Raw genomic sequence first — 23,058 nt, forward strand, 5'->3', positions numbered from 1 at the left:
TTCCATCCATATCACCTTTTAAATTCTTCTCCATGACTGCATTTCAAAAGCCTCCGATGTACATATATGTGGATCATCCTCCTTCAGTGACCATGTTTCTGCGCCGTGCATGCTTTGGCTCCATATGAAAGTTTTGACAAGCCTTTTCTTAAGATCCTTACTCAACATCCCTGTCATCAAGTCCCTCCTCCTTGTGAAAGCCTCTTTGCCTAGTTTAATTTTCTCCTTACCTCCCTACTACTTTGACCATTTTGATCCAAAACACTTCCGAGATTTGTAACCTGTTCCACCTGCTCGAGTTTTGCCCTACTAATTTTAATGTTTAACTTAGTCTTCCACTTTCTGGAAAACCTGATGTTTTAGTCAAAATATCTTTACCCAGGAATTCATTAATGTGGATGTTTTCTAATGTATGTGCTTATTCTCTTTCTCCTGACGTTAATATTTATGAGATTACCAGAAAGCTTTCCCAATCTCTTTTGCTCCTGATAGAGTACTGCATCCTCTAATGCATGCTTCAGGTGATATATGATTTTCTTTCTAACTGTAACTTTAGGTGTGTCATGGATGGTTTGGTCTGCTTAAAAATCTGATTGTCCCATGGTCCCCTGCCCCTGGAACAGGTCATAGGTGCGCATCAAAACAAAATGAATCTGAGGGGATCTGTCACCCTAGTTCAATTTATTTTCCAATTATTTTCTTATTAAGTGACCGTTGCAAATATACTTTAAAAGTCCAAATGTAAAATGGCTGCTAAAGCTCCATCAAAATTCCTGCTTATAGCGATGCTTGAAGAATCCATTAGAGTACATCGTAAAAATCTTACCAAGCAAAAAATGTGACCTTCACTATCACGTGTCATAAACTTCAGGAAACCTGTGGGGTCGCCCTGCATAAAAACGCATGGGGTGGTTCCTTTTTTTTGAAACATTGGGAAAATCGATTGTTTTCTGAATTGGAGACATCAAATTGCTCGATTCTAACGATCACTGACGGCACTAAAAAAAACTGGAACTTCGCTGACACAAAGGAGAAAGTGCAAGAATAATGGATTTCCCGAGATGAGAACCGGAGAGAAAGGAAGAGGTAATGATACTTGCAAGTGGAATTGAAATTATCTTGGAACATTATCAACATGTTACCTCATGCAACAATTTCAGAGTGTAAAAATCATTCGCCTTGACCGGAATTCGGAGTACTCTTATCCGGAATTTGCCTATTATGGAGCCTTCTAGTCGTGGAAAACCCGCTGACAACAGAAGTGTGTGTGTAGCAGAAGTACTTTGAAGAATTTTGAGGCATTATAGCAATATCTGAAGTAAATGTATTCTTTCCCGATACTTCTTTCTATATTTCTATGAAAACCATGTATCCCTTGATTCCGAAGGCTCTTTGATCAAACGAAAGCCTCGCGAGTTGGGTGGTACGTACCCTTTGTGAACGGAGGCCTCTCTTCCCATTCACAGTGTCACGTTCTCTTCTTTGCTTGTCAATCTTTCTTTCTTTGTTCCGCGTGAAGGGGGTTTGTGTGATTAGGGCACAGATTTGCGGTAAATCCATTAATCGTCCTGGCACCGCACGGTCTGCGTAAGATATTCTAATCTCTTTCCGGTGACGATGCAACTTTCGCAAATATTAGAACGGAAATGCAATTTGTCGGCAATTTTCTTTTCCCAGCACCACCGGGGATCGTTTACTTCCTCCGATTAATACCTATCTGCCTTAATCCCGGCCCCTCCTTTGAATAAACGCGTCGATTGGAGTCCACTGGCCCGGCTCTTCTGCATCCACTTCCTTCTCTCCTGCTCGCTTCCAGTCCATCTATGCAGAGTCACGAGTCACCCCCCTCTCCCTTCCCGAGACCCCGCTAGGGACACGTATATAAAGCTTTGGTCGCTTCGCAGTGGACACTCAGTCTTCGAGGGCATCTTAGGACGCAGAGACAGATATCGCTCTTTTCTTCAACCCGGTCGACTTACGTGTCAAATCCTTAGAGATGGCGTCGCAGAGCTCTACCGATCAGCAGCACCAGGTGCTCTACCTGCTCGGGCGCCCGGCGGAGCCCATCTTCGTGCCCAAAGGGGACCGCGGCGCAGTCTTCGAGGTGCCCAGGAATGACTTCTTGGTGAGGGGTCAGGAGGTCTAACTTAAAATATACGGTCAGCTTAGTATGAGACGCCATACGCGTCGATTTCATAAGAAGCAATCTTTGCTTAGCTCTTTCATTACCCTGAAGTATCTAAGTGACTAAGATCGAATTATAGTCTGCAAAAAAAAGAGTAATGTTACCGGCCTAAAATTCTAGCATTGGAAGCCCTCGAACACACAATGCCCTCGTGTGTATTTAAGAAAATTGTCGAATTTATTTAAATGCGTGCCCTAAATGCGAGTTACTAAACCCGTGAGCGGTGCCACATTCGAAGTTCGTGGACTGTTATGAGCCAAGTGGTGGTTTTGGGGGATCCAGCCATCAAGTTGAACGCAGTTGAATAAATCTTGTGATGGCCACGCGCCCGTTCGGATGCATGTATATGATTGGCGCCTAACCTTAATTTGCTTACACTATCCCACGATTGGATGCCCGGCATCGCAATAATTCGTTCGGCCGAAAGAATAAAATGGCGGCGTCGTACATTGTCGCCGCATTTCTCCCTTATGACAATTCCATTGATTCGACGAAGGCCCTCCAGGTGACAGCGGTGAATGACTTTTCGCTCACAGCGAACAAACTGAAAACAGCACGTGACTTGTGCTCTAATGTTTCATCATTTGTCTTCTCTTACGGTTTATATACCACAGTAATGACATCCCATGGTAGAACACATCTCGTACTATGCTGCGTGTGAAATTCGAGCGTTTACTGAAGGACCGGGAACCTGTCACTCTCCCTGTACCGCCAATGTGGTTTTACCAGGAACATCTGGCACTGCAGTGATGAGCTTGAGTGATGTCGAGGATGACCAGAGGCATCATCCAGAATGGAACTCGCGGAGTAATTCCAGAACTCCACCCACTGAGCTTTCACTCTCCTATCAGTATTTCCGGGAGCGGTCCAGAAAGTAACTTACATTTTAAAATAAAATATAAACCTAGAGACAAAACAAAGTTTTATTATATCCATTTGAAAGGCACATTCTTAAACTATTTTTCACGTGGTTGCCATTCAAATTGAGGCATTAATAGTAACCATACCCAAGATTTTCGTTCCTGAAGTAATCTGCCGCTTGTCACAAGGCTAGGGCATCCGCTGAGGTCCTCGTCGTGAACATTGGTGCTGAGGCCATTTTTAAACTGAATGGACTACTGCCTCACTCCGCCTTCACCCATTACTCTGTCTCTGCACGCTTCACAAAGTTGCCCATGAATTACAGTCGGCTTGTGTTTTTTGCCAGTAATCGCAGACTAATCGCAGATCGCACTTCACAACTCGCGGGATTTTCTAATGTAGCGCACATTTTGACAGTTCGCAATGTGATCAAAATGGAAGAACCACACTCTGCACACAATACTACAGCAGGATGCATAATACTGAGTGTAGGGTCGTTTAGATAACATTTTTATTGGATAGTGGCTCTAGCCCTACCCGCCACGTCACTCTAGGCCAAAACGTAAGTTACTTTCTTGACAGCCCTCGCATATGCGATATTTTCTTTTCTCTGTCTGATGGCAACCGCCAAAAACTTATACCTTACGAAGTTACAAGTAAAACGTGGATTTTTTGAAAACAGAAAGCATTGACTGCTTTGGACTACCGAGTTATTTAATTGACGAGAGAAGCTTTCAACCTCTCCCCCTGCCACACACCCTTTTGGTGGCTCGCAGGGTATTGATGTAGATGCATCTAATCGTGATTCTGGTGATGCTAGAGGTGAAGCGTACATTTATACCCATAACTTTTCCTAAAACTTCGATGATGCGCCATATTTTCCTAATCTCTCCAGGATCTTTCGATCTTTTTTTTTGAATAACTTTAAGTACGCAGAAAGAGAGAAATTATGTGTGTAAGTTTTAGAGGCGGAACACTGAACCTTTCATTGGTAAATGCCTTCTTACTTTCCTGCGGTTCTATATTTTTTGCTCTTCCTTCATCTCGAGGCCCACTCCAATCTTCTCGTCTTTCCTTTTCTCTTCGTTGTCCGCAGGCGGAGAGGTTCCAGTCGGTGGCCGACAACCTGGGCACGCGCTTCGGGGAGGACGTGAACGTGCGGGTCCAAGTCCAGGATATCACCTTTCCCGACATCTCATACCCCATGCAGCTGGGGAGGAGGGCAAATTTCTCCCTCTTCCTCCCCTGGCACCGCGACATGGCCACCAGACTCATCGAAATCTTCATGGGTGAGTCCTTGACACGAGCTCATTGACATGTCACCTTTCTGGCAGTGCGCGCATAGATGACACGTAGAAATGAATGGAGACAAACTATCATTGCAAAATATTTTACAATTTCCTACCAGATATTGGTATCTAAGGGAGAAAACTATGTACGAGTACTTCAGATAGTGCGCCGATAAGTTTCTAAAAAAGTATTGAGAAAGGTGTCAGAAAAATAGATTTATTTCGGATTTTGCTACAATACCTCAAAATTCTTAAAAGTACATCCCTTGAGAACGTCGATACCATTCTGTTGCCAGCGGCTTTTACACGACTCGAAGGCTCCGCTGCGGGCAGATTCCAGATAAGGGTACTCTTAAGGGTACGCGTGCAAACTTCTTGGACGGCTTCACTAAGGGTCCCATTATGGTGGCTCCCTTTGAGGAAGGATTTCACTTTTGAGAATTGGAAATAGTCCGCTGGTGCTAAGTCAAGGGGGACTGTAATGAGGTTGGGGAATAGTCGCGATGCCGTTGTAGAAGGTCTTCGCAAGCAGGCACTCTTGACTCTGCCCTTTTGGTGGTCCGTCCAAAGACCTTCGGGAGGACGGGTTTTGCGCAGATCTTTCGCCAAATCGCCAAATTTTCAGTGATATAATGGGGTGTGCCCTGCCATCTTGTATCGATTACCATACGATATGCGATTATGCGCAACCTTAACTGACGGTCTGAATTCAGCACTTCGCGCACTCGTCGGGGAAAAGTTGTTGCCCACACTTTTTATACCTGCCTTGTGTATCAAAGTATTGCAATGTCGATATCAGTGTGTGTCATTAAGCGATTTCAACATTTCCCTCTAAATGCTCCTTCTCGAACAAGCTTCGCTACCCTCATATGCATAAAGTGAACATTACTTCTTGATTGAATTTCTTGAACGTTCAGCCTCGTCAAGGGAAGTGAATTTCCGTTATTTTCCAGGAATGAGGACGTACGAGGACTTCCTTTCGGTAGCCGTGTACGCTCGTGACCGGATTAACCCTTTCATGTACGTCTACGCCCTCTCCGTGGCACTCCTGCACCGCCCGGACACCAGGGGCGTCCAGCTGCCGCCCCTGAACGAGATCTTCCCCGCCAAGTTCGTGGACGGAGGCGTGTTCGACATGGCGCGCGAGCAGTCCAACGTCCGCACCGAGGAGACGAGGGTGAGGCCCAGGGGCTGTCCACTCCGTAATTCCCAGTCGAGCTTGCTCCTTATCCCCTTTCAACGATCGGAATGAACTGCGCAGTGTAATCACGCACCCGCGCCATTATGGGCCTTTGTTACGAGAGCATTGGAGTCATTAAACCAGTACATAAATGAATCCCGACCTCTTTTGAATCGATCTAAATCAATTAATGGCATACCAAACTAATTATTTTGGGTGAAGTTAAGTATAATGCCGGCAAAATATGGATTTTGAAGGAATGGATATTATATAGTATATCCGTAATTTGTAATCCTCTCGTCAGTCTCGAGGGCGTCCACGTCCTCGTTACGATTGCAAACGCGTCTCCGCTTTAAGGTGTAGCTCTTCGTGCTGCCCTTTTTCCCCAAGAGACAGATGAACGACGAACTGCGGAGCGTCGTGTTTTGCGCCGGGATCGAGCGGAATGGCGCACGTCGTTGTCTCAATGCCGCATTAAATTACGGTATCTCTCTCGAGACGCCAGAAATGCGAACTTGAACAACAATGGACTACATTCCTCTCGATGTTTTGCGATCGAAAAGTTCCAAAATGGACGCCCGAAAGTCACGATTATTGTGGTTAGCTAGCCGCGCACGTAAATGTCGTTTGCAAGGAATGTGGATGGATGTTCGATACCTGTTCTCGTTGCCCAGATACCATTGGAGATCCCGAGGGACTACACGGCTTCTGACCTCGAGGAAGAACACCGTGTGGCCTACTTCCGGGAGGACGTGGGCATCAACCTGCATCACTGGCATTGGCACCTGGTGTTCCCCTTCCAGGCGCCCTTGAACATCGTCAGGAAGGACAGGCGGGGAGAACTCTTCTTCTACATGCACCAGCAGATCCAGGCCAGGTAACCAGCGGCTTTAATAATCCACACTGCTAGGTAGGAAAGTCATCGCCCGATATCATTACCCGTCAACAATAAACACAAGGTGGTGTCTCCCGCGAAGCAATCACAGCTTGCACATACTATTTTGCAAAATATCACTGTCTCGAAAAAAAGAAAAAGTATGGCCTTTTTAGAATTTGGGTCGGTGAAAATCAAAATTGTAATTATTATTGGTATTCTAACAGTTATGTAGGTTTAGGTAAGACAATGCCAATAAAAATTAAATAGAAATACATACAGGGTCCGTACAATAAGTATCGGGACTGGTTCCAAAAATCAAAATGTATCGCAGTTATCATTACAATTACTTAATTATATTCAAAATACATTCCTCTTGCATCGATACACTTAGTTCGGCGCGTCTGCCACTCGTCAAAAGCCCGCTGGAAGTCGTTTTCCGGATCACTGTTGAGAGCCTTTGTCGTCGCCGCTTGAACCGCCTCGATGGAGTCGAACCGATATCCTTTGAGCTCCTTTTGAGCTAACCTTTGAGGTAATAAAGTTGTCGAGAAAATATTTACATTTACATTAAACATTGAACATTTACCTCCTCTTCTAACAGATAACAACCTTATATCGGACCCTACGTCAAGCTCCAATGAAATGCCTTATACTTCCTTCCTTTATCATATCCAACATGCCTATCCTATTATTTTCCCTGCCTCGTTTGCCCAATGTACTTCCCTCCATCATAGTCTTCAACGCTCTGAATCCACCTTGCCTTCCTTTCCTCATGATTTCTCTCCACAGTCCCCTTTCCTCCCCCACCATACCCAACACTTCCTTGTTGGTTTTCTTCTCTGTCTACTTCACCTTCTTCACCCTTCTCTACACCCACATTTCAAAAGCCTCCAATCTAAGTCTACCATCCTGCTTCCATGATATTGCCACCGCGTCATACAAAACCACGCTCCATGTCCACATTTAACAACTCCAATTCAAAAACTAGATTAGGAGGAACCACGTTCCATCTACTCTAGTTATTGCCCTCCTAGCTATTGCACTCCCGAGCGATTTAGGCGTCTAAATGACAAGTCTGGACGCAAATTTAGTAGTTAACGATCCCCGCGTTGGAGGGCGCGCGCCATCCACCCACCCGCGGAAGCCATTGCAGACTTAGAGTCAACCGGAGACGCTGGAGGGCATTCCCCATAAGTGAGACAATCGATGGTGCTCACCTTAAACCACTCCGGAAGATGGCTCCACCTCGTGGGGCGCACGAGTGTCCTGTCACTATTTCGTCCTTTCGCTAATGGCGCATCCTTCAGGTACAACTTCGAGCGGCTTTGCAATCGCCTGGGTCGTGTCACGCGTCTGCTCAACCTGAGGGAGCCCATCGAGGAGGGATACTTCCCCAAGCTGGACACTCAGGTAGCCAGCCGCAACTACCCACCGAGGCCATCGGGGACGAGGCTTAGCGTAAGTAGTCCTCCCGCCCAACACCCTCGGCCACACGCCGTCCTCTCGATGGCTCAAGTTTGGCCACTTGTGTGGGTCTTCAATACCCATTACAATGGTGGGGAAGGGGAATAAGCACGTTATGTAACTTTTTAGACGTACTCTGATTGACCATTTGATATTAATGCTTGCATTTAAATTTTCAATGAAAACTGTCATAAGAAAATTTATATTATAATGATTATGTTTTTTTTAAATTTAATCAGAGTTCCCCTAAAAAGAAAATGTTTCTTATTAAGCTCTAGAAAAAAAGATATTATTTTATTTTCACCCGGACTGAAATGGGATCGAAAACATTTTATTCGTATACAAACTTAAATCTCAAGTGCCGCGAATCACCATGCTTAGTCATTGTATTTATTCTCGATCGCGTTAAAGGAACCTTGATAAAGTGAGATCCTGAATTTTTCTATATCGAAGTAGAAAAACGGCCTCATCCATGGAGTCATTAAAAATAACCCAAATGACCCGCTCATTTCCTATCCGACCGCCTGCAAATGTCCAGAATCAAATGTGGCCTGCAACTACATACTTGGAGGTGGATTTGCTGTTCTTACCTGTTGTTCTTTCCTCCTCCAATCTCCAGGACATCAACCGAGAGGCCGACCAGATCAGGTTCGACATCGCGGACCTGGAGCGATGGAGGGACCGCATCATCGAGGCCATTCACCTCGGGAGAGTGATCAACGTGAGTGAACGGGTCTTTTCGCGTGAATGTGGCATTAATTTCTCACTTCGGCGCAACAAAAATCTCTCAAATGCACGTTCGTGCACGGATACCGAAATATTCGATGGGAAAAAGTTGGGATGAGGAACGGTTTTCCGTCGCATTGGTGTCGGGATTAAACGCGCGCGCCTCGATTGTTTGCGAACCATCGCCGAAGGTCATCGCGGAATCGAAGAGGAGAATAGAACACTTCGGAAGGAGAAGATCCGTCCGTTCCGTGGACTGTGCGAACAGAATCGAACAGCGTCACAAGGGCACTGCGATTGGGCGGTCTGGGTCGAGAGGGGGTCACTCTTAAGGACAAACTTCACGTTGACACACACGACTTAGGGAAATGCGAATCGTAGTAGGATCATAATGGTTGTTGAGATTATAAATCGGGCGTCGCCACATCGGTTGCCACTTTGGTGCATTTAACGGTGATCCCTCAGGCCAATCGGTTAAGCATGCTTGCCTGCCTGCTTCCATTGCGTCGAAGTGGATGCATTGGAAGAATTATCCATCCCTTGTGCGAAGAATGGTGGGAAATGATTTCGGTCAAGGAAACATAAAATTGATGAAGACGGGGGATTGGAATGTGACGGTAGGCGAAGGAAGAGATGGTTATGAGGTCGGGGACTACGGTTTAGGCACGAGGAATAACCGCGGGGATAATGCAGTTGAGTGCTGCAGGAGACCAAGGTTAGTCATCACCAACACTTGGTTTAGACACCACAAAAGACGCAGGTATACATAGAAAATACCAGGTGACTCAGAAAGGTATCAGCTAGATTATATTATGGTTAGGTATAGCTTTAGCAACAGTTTGATCAATTCGCATAGCTGCCCGGGAGCGGATGCGGACTCTAGACCGCAATTTAGTTGTTATGAAATGTAGCGTCCGTTTCAAAAAGATAAGGCAGGGGCGGCGAGTCAGAAAATGGAATGTAGAAGCATTAAATGGATTAAAAAGGAAGGAGTACCAGCAGGCTGTAGATAAAATCATGGAGGATGGTAAAGAGCTGAGTACTATCGAGTAAAAATGGGGAAGTATCAAGAAAGGGTTATCTAAAGCCGCAAAAGACACTATTGGAACCGTTAACGCTAAAAGGACTAGGAAACCATGGATGACGGATGAGGTGATTACAAAGATGGATGAGAGGAGAAAATGGAAGAATGTAAACACAGAGGCAAAATGAAGTACAAAGAATTAAATAATAAATTGAGACGGGTAACAAATAAATCAAAAGAAGCATGGTGGAAGACACAAGGTGGAGGTGTGAGGATATGGAAAGGTTGCAGAGGAAGGGTGAATTTGGTGCGCTCTACAACGAGGTTAAATCACTATCAGGAAGTAAGGAGGGAAGATCAGTGTCGACAGATAAGTCGGGAGAAATAGTAGCTGAAGCAGAAAATACCCAGGGGAGGTGGGAGGAAAATATCAATATATCAAAATGATATATAAACTGTGTGTAAAAGAACTTAAACCAACAAGGTTAGACAGAGAAAGAGAACATTACGTAGAGGAAGTTAGCATACGACAGGTCCAGGCATACGCGACGATGAGATAGAAAGGGCATTCAGGGAAAAGAAGTCAAATAAGGCCGTGAGGGTAGACAATATTCCTGTAGAACTACTTAAAGGTTTAGGAAAGTGTGGTAGGAAAAGCCTTTATGGACTCATTCGTAGCATCTATGAGAAAGCAATTCCGGCCGGAAGACTCTGTGAGATCAGTTTTAGTTCCTATTCCGAAAAAGGTACCGGCTACATCTTGTTAGGGATACAGAACAATAACTTTGATATCCCACGCAGCTGAAGTTGTTCTCAGGATCATCAACAATAGGATAGAGAGTAGGGCAAATGATTACTTAGGGGATGACCAGTTTGGGTTTAGGAAGGGAAGAGGTACGCGGGATGCCATTGCAGTAATGAGATCACTATTCGAGAGGAATATAGAATACAATCAGGACGTATTTTCCTGTTTCGTAGATTTCGAAAAGGCGTTCCATAGAGTGAATTGGGAAAAACTAATGAGTATATTGAAGAAAATAGGAATAGATTGGAGGGAAAGGAGGCTAATCCGCAACCTGTACATGTATCAGACTGCTCAGGTGCGAGTGGGGAACGGGGAGTCCGGATGGGCAGTGTTAGGGAGAGGTGTAAGGCAGGGTCACCCATTATCACCGGTGCTGTTCCACGTATATGTGGAGGGAATGATTAAAGAGGCAGGCATGTCTTTTGATTGGGAGCGTTCCAATCAGGGAAAAATTCTTGCACGAGGCGCGGTGTGTGTGAAGAGTGTTAGAAAAGTAATGTTAAATACCATGACGAGTGTTTGATATATTTCATATTTAAGCATTTTTCGCCCCTATTAATGTCCAGAACTCAGTTACAGAGTTAAGGCAAAGAAAAAATTACATCTAAGTGATTGTTATTAACCAAAAGTTCATCTTTCTTCCATAAAAATTACAATAAGGTGTGTGAATCTTTCTTGGTATACTAAGTAAATATACCTGTACATGTTCAATCAAATGTTTCCCTTTTTGATTGTTACAGCTCTATTTTTCTACATCGGAACCAATAATTCCTTAATTTTCTTCAATCAAAAATCATTTTTCCATAATTTATTTTTGATTTCAGTGAAACAAAAAAGTATTACTTATGAATATTGGGAGAGAAAATATATTTCCTTTCCAATTGTAACAATACGTGAATTGTAACAAAACATGAGAAAAAGACGTTTCTGAAAAGACATACAGGATTTCTGTAGATCTGTAGGATCCTGTAGATTTCAGCTCCGCCCATTTTGGGAAAGCATTAACTGGATTTATTACTTCTAGTGGATCAGTATAGAGATGATTATGCGATTCTGATGATGAAGTGCGTGTTTGGTTGATGCTTTCATATCGCTTGCTTGTTTTCTTCCCTCATCTCGAACGCGCAGCAAAAGGGAGAGGTCGTGGAGCTAACGGAGGAGGGGGGAATTGACCTTCTTGGAGACATCGTTGAGGCCAGCATCTTGTCCATCAACCCCAATCTCTATGGCAACCTTCACAACCTGGGACACTTCCTTCTCGCCCTGCCCCATGACCCAGACCAACGGCATCTGGTGAGGAAATAGTGTACATATATGTGTGTATATATATATTATACATATATATATATTTTATATTACATATATACACACACAACCCTTTGAGCTAGATTAGTACTGCTATCTGTTTACTATCTTTTGTTGCAAAAATTAAAAAAATGTTTGCATCTGCTGACGTGTCATACCTGTCCACTTTTCTCAAGTATGTTTGACAAGCTGAGAGCGTGATACAAAGTATAACTTGCATTCACTTATGCACTTAATTAATCAATGCATAAGACTACAGATGCTCCTGTGTACTCACAATTTGCACTTACTTGTGCAGAAATAAGAACATTTGTATTATCATTTTTTCAACTGCACTTTTCCGCAAAACATACTCTGTATAATATTAATTTGAGCATAAAGATATTCCAAAGCAACTTCAAGGGGTAGTAAATCGGTTACTGACTCACTAATTCGTCAATACCTTGAGTCAGACCCTGACCAGCGGCACCTGGTGATTCCGAAAACTTTCATTTTGCGATTTCAATCGGGGCTTCCGCGCCATTTTGAACACCTGCTCGTTTTCGCGACGACCGCAGTCGTCCACAATGGATTGTTCCGAGTGGTGTTCCCGAGAGTCCTCTGACAGACGACGAGGAAAAGAACACTCTGATCCTTACAATGGTACACAAGGCTGCCTCTTCCTACGCGCGCCGGGCGCATTCGACTGTTCTGTCTCTCTCTCTCCTATTTCCTCCTCACGCCCCCTCCCATCCGCTCTCTCTCTCCCGTTCCAGGAAACATTCAGCGTGATGGGGGACCCGACAACGGCCATGCGCGACCCAATCTTCTACCGCTGGCATGCCTTCACCGATGAGCTCTTCCAGATCCACAAGAGGACACTCCCCAGTTACCCTGCCGACAAGGTGAGTATCCCGCGACCTGATACACTTAGTTTTACTGTTTTTTTTCAGTTTCCTGGAAGCTAACGCCAGAGGGTGAGTTGATTACCCTCTAGGCTAATTTGGACCCGGAACAGTTGTCCCCACAGCCGCGGCAGGACAACTCTTCCCTTATTGTTCGTGGTAAAAAGGATAACTTAACTTTACCTGCTGTACTCTTAATCTCCCTAATTTTAATTAAATGATCTCGTCCACCGTAGTACGATGGGGATAATAACATATTTTCAACATCATCGCTAAATGCACATCCTTCAAATTCATGGAAGATTAAATCTGTAATTTAGCCTTGGCTACGTGAGTGATTCCCAACCTAGTTTGTCTAATACGTTGGATACGCTACTAAGTTTGTCGTAACAACGTTTTACATATCCAGGTCCTCTACGCTGCACGCGATCCAATGCGGATATCAATCCAACTTTATATACTAAACATACTCATACACAGCATATTCTAAATGAGGCCTAAACAGCGAAAGTTATCGTTTCTCTTTAACCTTTTCATCACGTTTCCCCAATAAATCCTAGTTGTTGATTAGCTTGTCCATATATTTCCCGTATGTGTTTCACCCAGGAGAGTCCGCCTAGGTATTTAATTGAGTGTGCACATTCCATTTCGATGTTCCTGATGCAGTCGGCGTTTGGGAGGCTATTTCTATTTTTCCAAAAATTCATAAATACAGAGTTTTTTAAGTTTAATTCTACTTACTATGTGTCGCACCAACGTTGCATATCATTAAGCTCATCTGACAAAGCTGCTGTGTCCTCAGGATCACGCATATCACGGTAAACCACTCCATATTAGGCAAATTAACGTATCTTACTAGTGACTACGGAGTCAATGTCGTTAACGTAAAGAATAGAAGAGGTCCGATAACCTGGGGAACACCTGAATTAACTTCCACTGCATTTGAGCTAACTCCATCTATCACTACTCTTTGAACCCGACCATTCAAAAAGTCTTTAATCCAACCCCGGATACTTTCACCCATGCCATTGCTTCTAGCTTTGTGAGTAGTTTACTAAGAGGTACTTTGTCGAAGGCTTTCTTAAAATCTAGAAATATCGCGCCAACTGGAACTTTGCTCTCTCCTGAAGTATGAATAACATGAACATAGAGCGAAAGTTGTCTCTCGCAGGTTCTACTCTTTCGGAAGCCGTGCTGATTTTTCATTAATAACTTCTGATTATCCCGAGGTGTCTGACAATCGAACTAGCAACTATATGTTCCATAACCTTGCACGAAATGGACATAAGAGAAATAGGTCTGTAATTGCTCGGTTCCTCCTTGTCTCCGTTTTTAAATTTTGGTGTTCCTTTAGCCGTTTTCCGATCTTCGGGAAGCTTATGATATACTAGCGACATCTTAAATATTATTTCTTGATACGGTGCAATTTCGGAAGCTAGATCCTTAAATATACGAGCGGGTATTCGATCGGGCCTGGAGCATTTATTATGCTTAATATTTTTTAGCAAGCGTTCTATTCCATTGCTCCACAACGGGATTCCGTTCTACTCCTGGAAAAGCAACAGGCCCGTCCCCGGAACATCACCGAGTGATTTACTTCCTTTCCAAATCAAAATCGATACTTGAAGGCCTTTAATCTGCAGCAACTCCACGCTCGAGACATCAACGCTTATTTAATTTATTTTATTTACATAATAACCTGCAGACCACCGCTAGGGTATGTGGCAGTGGGTGATTAATTACACACCAGACTACTTTTGACCCAAAATGAATTTTTTGTGGCGCATTGTTTATTTCTCGTTCAGTTGGATTACCAGGGAGTCAGGATTACCAACCTGGAGGTGATCACCAAGGGAGCCGGGAAGAACGAGTTGAACACCTTCTGGCAGCTGAATGACGTGGACCTGTCCCGAGGCCTGGACTTCACTCCCAGAGGGGCCGTGTTCGCCAGGCTCACCCAGCTGCAGCACACCCCGTTCACCTACAGAATACAGGTCCGTGCCCGTCTGCAGGACGCTCCCCCATTAATTGCGTGCGTTTGACTGTGTACAAACGACCGTTCTGTCCGATATCCCGAAGAGGCGTAACTCTTCCGAGTCCTATTCAACGCAGCATGATTTACTCGTCTATGTGTGACATTGCGTGACATTGTGCGACATTTCGCACTTCCTCGTTTGCTTTCCTTTCTGCCCACATTTCCATCCCTTTCCATTCCCATATTTCAAAATCTTCCAAATCTACGTCTATCCTCCTGTGACCACGTTTCTGATCCGAAGTTTCCGATCAATGCTTTGTCGAGCCTTCTCTTAACATCCTTACTCAACGTTCATGTCATCCATTTCCTCCTCCTCGTGAAAGCTTCTTTGCCTGGCGCAATTCTTCTCCCTACTACTTAGACCGTGTTGGTCCAAAACACTTCCGAGATACGTAAACTGTTTTACATGAACTAGTTTATCTGCTGTTGATTTTATAACCATATTAACTTTCTTCTTTATCAATAATCTCATAGCCTTTTTCGTTTATATTTATTCTAATTCGTTCCAATGCGTTCAGCAATGCTTGCACCCCTTTCTTTTATATATTCCCATTTTTCCTCTGTAGTGCCCAGCTCCCTATCCTCATTCACCATTTATCTACAACTTGTTGATATTCCTTTCTTATCCTTCCCCCGTTAATGCTTCCAAATTCCATTTCCTGAACTATATTTCCTGTGCTAACGGTAATCTTACTCTCAGAGCTCCCCTTCGCTCCCCTGTATTTTTTTCTCTTTTTGAATCACACGCACGAGTCCAGTAGTTGTCAGGACTCTGACCCCTGATCTTTCGCCCTCATTTTTTCGCAGGGTTAATAATTGAAGTGGTTTCTTTCCATCAATAATGTTTTTAGTGTGACACCGTCATGTTCCCCATCGGGGTCAGACGCCATTGCAGTTACCCCAACCATATGCTTTCGCTAGGAAATATTTACTGTCTATATTTAACACCGAAGTGACTTTTTAGCTTTTTTTATATTATTATGCTATTAGCGATTCATATCAAAGTCTTGATAATGAACAACTCTAAACCAGAAGAAAATTGCCTTTCAAATCATTATTCAATAAAAAGCTGAGGCAGAAAAGTTCGGTTTTAACATGTTAAGGGTTGATAAAACCAATAAGTCATCAAACACCGGTGAGCACATGTATGAAGATTTACAAAGAATGAAATATGTTATTATTAATAGCAAAAATTTAGACGAAAGTCCAGTTAGTGCATTGATAGAAGCAGCCGGGCAACACAATCTTGATGAATCTTGGGACGAAAATTACGAAAACGGAAAACCCCTGATCATGAAAACTTACCAACATTAAATGGAGACACCGTAGAGGCTACCTTTCGTCCGGTTCCTACCCTTAGACTTATGGGTGACCAATTATTTATATTCCCGCCAGCATAGTTCTGGTATGTGTCATTGGAGCACACCAGCCCTTTCACCAAGGCAAGATTTTTAGACCATGGGAGGGTGTTTAATTCCAAAGAAACTGCGGGAGATGCCGCAACAGTAACTTTTTGACGGATTCATCCGCTAATATGCATTTCAATGCAACAATTTCAGAGTGTAAAAATCATTCGCCTTGTCCGGGATCCCGGTTTAACTAACACCTGATCATGCGCAGAGCTAATTGATCTGAATTAAGAGTCCCCCGTCAGCACGACAGCCCTTTCCCATCCCCTATTGCCATTTCATCTGAGCAAATACATTCTGGTTAGATAAATTGAAAACTAAAGCTGAAAATGGGCATCTCTGCCTTACTCCCCTGTCTTGCATTGACCATTCCGACTTTTCAGTCGTATTCCGTTCAGTCTTATACGTTGAAAGGATCCCGATAAGTCTTTCGTTTCTTCAATTTTGTCCCATATTATGCAAAATGTTCATTATTAATGGTTTTACTTTATGAGGAGGGTCTCAATACATAGATTATTTAAATTAATCTAAAACGACGGGGGATCGAGATGGTGCGGTGACTATCGTACTGGCTTCCCACCTAGAGTGCCCTTGTTCTAATTCCGGCGGTTTTGAATATTTTTCAGTGGTATCTCGATCCCTACTTGAGGTGCTTTGTGGAGGGCACTTTGAGTGAGTACGCCGTCCGTCGGATGGGACGTTAAACTGCGGACCCCTTGGTGCCTTTCGTTGAGAGTACGTAGGCTAATGCCGACGCCAGGTTTCTCTCCACCCTTCATCCTTTCCTGTTCATCTCAAATGGCACAAATGACCTCAGCTGTCAGTCGCCTCCCCTAAATACTACTTACTTCTACTACTAAATCGAACTAATTGATTTATGGGGAAATATCGTGTTGATGTCGATTCACTTCTCTTTTACGCGTGGCTGTACTCTGAGAGAGGGAAACAGAGATTTAATTTCCTTGTCTCTTGACTTCTGAATACGACAAATTTCACCGATGGCGTTCCTTTCTTCGCTTCGTATTCATTCAGGTGGAGAACAACTCGAATTCGCAGCGGATGGGAACGGTGCGGATCTACCTCGCTCCGAAGTTCGACGAGAGGGGTCAGCCGTGGCTTTTCAGGGACCAGAGGAACATGTTCATCGAACTCGACAAGTTCGTGGTGACTCGTAAGTGTTCGTCTCTGCCTTCCATCGATTTCAGTTCACTGCCAATCTTCGTGAGATGGAGGGAGCATTTTGACGCTGAATCGATGTGCCGCTCCGCCATTCTACAAGTTCGCATCGATGCGAATGCGAAAGGAAACGATTCGATTCGTGCGGCCACAATTTGTTATAGTCTCGGCGATGGGTTGCTAAGGGTGGTTGACGAGGTTTTATTCTATTTTTACATGCTTCGACTGCCTATCAAAGATTTTTTCTCAGTGTCCTAATTGAGTAGAAAGTAGTTTCTATATCGATGGCGTTCATTAGATCTGCATTCAGAAACTCTCTTCTTCGCGACGTCCTCTCCTTTGCTGAGGCGTCCCTATCGTCTTACATTCAGAAACGGAACCGAACAAAGTATACGTAGCCGCTGTACAAGAAGTCAGTGTTGTCTCTCCTGCAAATCCGTATTCAGAGAAAACACTCGCTATTCTTCTGGTATTGGGGGAGACGGATTTTGGGCCAAATCAATTTGCATGCATTACTGAGTACCATGCAAGCCATCGCTCGGATGTGTGGCAGGGGGTGATTACATAAAAGACTAATTCCGACACGAATTACTTTTCCCTCTTACCGCGGTCGGACATTGTCGATTCCAAAACATAAAAAATTAATCCACACATATTTCAATAAAATGGAACAAGAGTATGATAATGACATACAGGCATTCAGAAACTGTAGTTCCGCCCTGTCCATCATTCTCTACGTGTCCGTACCACAGTTTACGACGATTACCACAGTTCAATACAAAATTTGATTGCTTTCCTCTGTTAAAACGTTTGCCGCATTTTACGACTTTGCACCGAGTCACCCGATACGGGTACACCGAAAACGCGATCTAGCCTAAACGAATGCTCGCAGGCGATTGGCGCTTGATGCGTGTTGAAGGTCAGACCCCCCACTACGGAGGCTGCTCAGTGCGACGTACAGTCACGCCAGGAAAAAAAATGTACTGCGGCTATTACGTGACGTCGGTAGTGGATGGGCGTCGCAAATCCCCCGGTGGGCCCTCCTCACTCCTGTGGCTCACGCCCGCGTTCTTTCCCTTCCACTCGGCAGTGGGGAGGAACTCCAAGACCTCGACCATCACCAGGGAGTCGACGCAGTCCGCCATCACAATCCCCTTCTCAAGCACCTTCCGCGACCTGGAGGCCCGGCCCAATGGCACGACCGGTGCCCTCGAGGCCTTCAACTACTGCGGCTGCGGCTGGCCCCAGCACATGCTCATCCCCAAGGGATCCGCAGAGGGCTTCCCGTGCCAACTCTTCGTCATGATCTCCGACATCAAGGATGACACGGTGGGAATGATTTACCTTTCGCGGACTGAACCACTCAATGTTTCGTCAACATGTTTTGGACAGAAATAGAAATTATAGCACATATCTATCATTTGTATTTCACAAAACACTTCTTGCTAACGCCGCTAAGACTTGAGTAACTATCCACTTCAAATTATTCTGTAAATCTTGGCGTGGTCTTCAGTTAAGCGTCATTTATGATCACGTTAATCTTCGAAATGCGTGGCGAACGAAGAAAGGGGACAATGTAAAAGGTTTATTTCACCTGATCTTTTGATGAAACAATTTCTCTGACGATATTGATCCTAAAAAATTCCCGATTTACGTTAGACTGACTGAATCCATTGGGATAGCCATTTCTCTTTGAAACTAGAATAGTGTACCTAAGTACGCCATTTTTCTATGCGCGAGACAACTAGCACAAGACTGGTCGCCATGACCAGTCGGCGTCTTCTGACCCGAACTATTGTTTCAGAAATATAGACCAACGTAGAGTAGATCCCGGAAGACTTAGATCTTCAGTACCATATAATATGATAATATTAAAATGTGATACTAATTGATCTAATAATTAAAGTAAAATATAAAAACGGATAATCTGTAAAGAGTTAAATATAGTCCTTTAAGAGAATATGAATGCGAGACTAGTTCCAAAAATCGCCAAAGTTACTCAATTAAAAGAAATAAATGGAAAAATTCAATAAAAGACCGCCGAACGAATTGTAAAGTGAATTCATAATTACTAAAACAATATTACATGGTTTTGCAATTACAAGCAAATGTTTGCAGAAAACTTCATCAACCTTAATCACATTTAGGCACCCACCTAAAGGTATTCACGCTCCCTGATGCCCAACCAGTTTGGACACAGCTTCATTTACGATGTCAAGCAAAAGAGAGGCCTAAAGCGTGTAATACCAAAGGCAGGTAAATGATGTGCTAATGACGTCACTCTGTTTTGCGCATGCGCGCTAGGTGGAGGGCAGCGGGCCGAGTGGTGGCGCCTGCGTCGAGTCGGCCAGCTTCTGCGGCATCCGGGATAGGAAGTACCCTGACCGCCGCTCCATGGGCTACCCCTTCGACCGGGTGCCCCGCGGCGGGGTCGACACGCTTCAGCAGTTCCTCACGCCCAACATGGCCGTCACGGACGTCCGCATCGTCTTCTCCAACCGCACGGAAATGGGCAACACGGTCTCCAACATGGTGTAAGTTTGGACGTCCACGTGCGGTATTCGCACAAGAGGCAGAAGCATTAATCAAAACACCGTTCCCGCAACTCTATTCTCATAAAAAAACTATTCTCAAAACAGATTTCCCCCAAATATAAACACGTATTTGTGAATTTAGGATGATATACCTTCAAATAGGATAAAAAAGGCTCTGACGTTTTTTTTAGTTGTAAAAGCCGAATGTGTCCTTAAATGTTTAATTGTTGGGTCGCATCTTCGAATTTCATGGAACACTTTTTGATTTTGTTTAATATTTTAGCCACGAGTTATGTATTTGATTCAGACATCAATACGTGGATTGCAAATTTCGCGATAATAACATGAAAAATCTATTGGAATTCCTGGACACCCTTCTCTTTCGTAATTACTCAATTCCGTGATTTCTCATTTTGACAGCTGGAACTGGTCCATGGATGGAAGTATTCCTTCACAAGTCCACTTATCAAAATTATTGTTATTATAAGCATCACATTTCATATATATTCTGCTAATCTCTTCTTCTATCAGACGTCGAGCCTTGTAGAGTTACTCAGAACTCCCCGTATTGCATAGTTGGCTTGATGTGGGGGAGCCAAGAATGAATTGCTCCCGCTTATGTGTCCTCCGCTGGCATCATTTCATTTGGAATGTTTCGAGCGGTATTATTTAGTGTGCTCTTTTAAACTGTGTCCATTAGTTTCACAAATTGGGATATTGTCATACAACCGTTCATTATTGTTCCTCTAAAAAGTTATCACAGATGAAACGATATTTCTTTGTTCAAATCTTTACATTTCTGTAGCCATCTTAGAAGGAACTTTTAATGTGAATAACTTGCATTTACCCTCTTGTGAATAGCTGCATTTTCCCTCTATCTTGTGAATTTTTTAACATACTTTTTAGTACGTAGTTTAAATTATCAAAAACGTGAACTATGTTTTCGTGACAATTTCAATTTATTTCACCCTCTAAATTTTTACTTAGGACATAAATGGCAACACTGTACTCCACTGACATCTGCAACCGAAACGGGGAGGCATCATCATCTTGGTGTTCACACGAGATCTGTTCCACTACACACGCTGCAATTCACGCGAACGTAATGTGACGTGAATTGGAGGGTTTTACTCATGTAATCATGAATTAATAAAGAAATATAATGAGACTGTTTCAGTAATTTGTGTTAAATATCCTCTGAAGCATGCAACAATGAATGAATTTTGACTGAAGTGTCTTTTGTTTGGGCAATAATTAAGCGATACTGCTGCCAACTCAGCGATTCCATTACAATTGCCTTCTTCATGGTGAATTCTTCTCTGGCTTTCCACCGGGTCAAGTTCCGTGTTGCTACCGACGTTTCGACAGGCGACTCGTTCAGGTAAAGCAAGAGGAGTTCGATCTCGGGGGTTTCACCAATCCATTCTACTAACTCTGTCTGCTTGAGAGTCATGCGGATATTTCTTTCGTCAATTAAAAATATTTCTTCTGCCAGCAATATATGTATTTGGGATAATAAACTTTGCCCAAACAACTTTCCAGTCTATAAAGCAATTTCAGCGAACATAGATGCAATATTAAAAAACAATATCCAGATTCACGCTAGATTGTCTGAACGAAACAGCAAAGGTCCTTGCTGCCATGGTGTTAAACTACAAGGTTTGTGTAAAAAGTACCGGGAAATTTGTCATAAAAATGGATTTAATTCAGATAAACTTTTTGCCGGCCCTGTTGGCGGCGGGGTAACATTTTCGCCTGTTAACCTAGGGGTCGCCGGTTCGATTCAAGCCTGGGTGGGTCTTCCTCTACCTAGGACTCGGGTGTACGTAATTGTGTCAAATTTTTATATCATTGTTCAAAGTCCAATGTAATGGCCCAAGGGCTGTTTTCGGGAAAAATAACATTTCTACAATCCCTCTTAATATTCTTACAAGCACTTCTTCCCTTGAGCGTCGACATACATTTGCCAGCGACTTTTCCCCGACTCAAAGGTTCCCTGGTGGGCGGAAGGTCCTTAAGGGTGCGCGTGCAAGCTTCTTGGACGGCACTTAGGGTCCCATGTTGGCGTCCTTTGAAGGAGGGAGGATTTCACTTTTATAAGGAATGTGAAATAGTCTGCTGGTAAGTCGGAGGGACTGTAATGGGGTTGGAGAATCGTCGCGATGACTTTGCAGAGGGTCATCGCAAGCAGACACTCTCGACTCTGCTCTTGGCCGTCCGTCCATAGACCTTCAGGAGGACGAGTTTAGCGCTGATCTTTCGCATCGTCAAATTTTCAAGTGATATAATGATAGTGTACACTGTCACACTCTTATCAATGCCAATATACGATATGCGATCATGCGCACACTTGACCGACTGTCAGCTGAATTCAGCACTTCACGCGCACGTCGCACGTTGTCGTCGGTTCTTGAAGTCGACGGCCGTCCAGCGCGGGACTGGTTCTCCACACTCTCTCGGTCATCTCTGGAGAGCTGTTGCCAATTATAAACTGCAGTTTGTGACTTGCTTTCATCCTTGGACACTTGATGAATCATGCCCAACGTCTCCGTACCCGATTTCCCCAGCCCAACACTAAATTTGATTGTTCAATCGTTCTCTGCATTTTGCGCTTTGACCGAATCACTCGACAGGGGTCCACTAAAACATGACCCAATCTGAACGAAACCTTTGGAATCAAGGCATTCAATGATTTTCTCCTGAAGTTCGGGATTAGGGTATTTGCCGGTAGGAAGAGGTATTCGAGAGTTCTGAAGAGACTCTTCGGGCGTCCTCGCGCTCGCTAAAACATTGGTCCAATTCCTTCCTCCCTTCAGACATGTCCCTCCTCTCTCCTTCCCGCCCACGTACCCCTCATTTATACATCCTTTCGAAGATCTATATACCTGGCAATCTCGGTCGTCGAATTTTAGCTCCCCAATGGAAAGAATCTCCGCATTTTTAGACCACTACCTTCAGCCAATAGTCCACTCCCTACCGTCATTCACTAAAGATTCATAACATTTCGTGGAAAGGCTAAAATCAATCAACCTCCCTCCAGATTATTAACAGATTACCTCGGCTACCATTGATGCCACATCCCTTTACAAATTCATCGCCCGCTCAGGTCTCTCTGCTTATCCAATACTACATCTCCCAACGCCCTAAGCCTCGCACTCAGCACTGAATTTCTCCTTAGCCTTCCCGACTTCATCCTCACCCGTAATTCCTTCTCCTTTAACAATAAATTCTACTTGCAAATCAAGGGTTGTGCCATGGGCAGCAGGTTTAGCCCTTCCTATAAAAACCTCTTTCTTGGACTCAC

General features: G+C 44.0%; 1 protein-coding gene across 1 annotated transcript; it reads left to right on the forward strand.

Moving 5' to 3' along the window:
- The first annotated feature begins 1,928 nt into the window (after nt 1–1,928).
- LOC139693567 (phenoloxidase 2-like) lies at nt 1,929–20,922 on the forward strand. Its single transcript, XM_071591775.1, has 13 exons — nt 1,929–2,125; nt 4,143–4,335; nt 5,289–5,512; nt 6,190–6,392; nt 7,700–7,850; nt 8,476–8,577; nt 11,540–11,704; nt 12,472–12,600; nt 14,406–14,594; nt 17,077–17,215; nt 18,311–18,549; nt 19,525–19,754; nt 20,742–20,922. Exons 1-13 carry the CDS (start codon nt 1,997–1,999, stop codon nt 20,746–20,748), a joined length of 2,100 nt encoding a protein of 699 aa, XP_071447876.1. The 5' UTR covers nt 1,929–1,996; the 3' UTR covers nt 20,749–20,922.
- The last annotated feature ends 2,136 nt before the right edge of the window (nt 20,923–23,058 follow it).

The sequence above is a fragment of the Hetaerina americana genome, unplaced genomic scaffold, assembly GCF_022747635.1.
Source record: "Hetaerina americana unplaced genomic scaffold, ioHetAmer1.1.p SCAF_5, whole genome shotgun sequence".
NCBI lineage: Eukaryota > Metazoa > Arthropoda > Insecta > Odonata > Calopterygidae > Hetaerina > Hetaerina americana.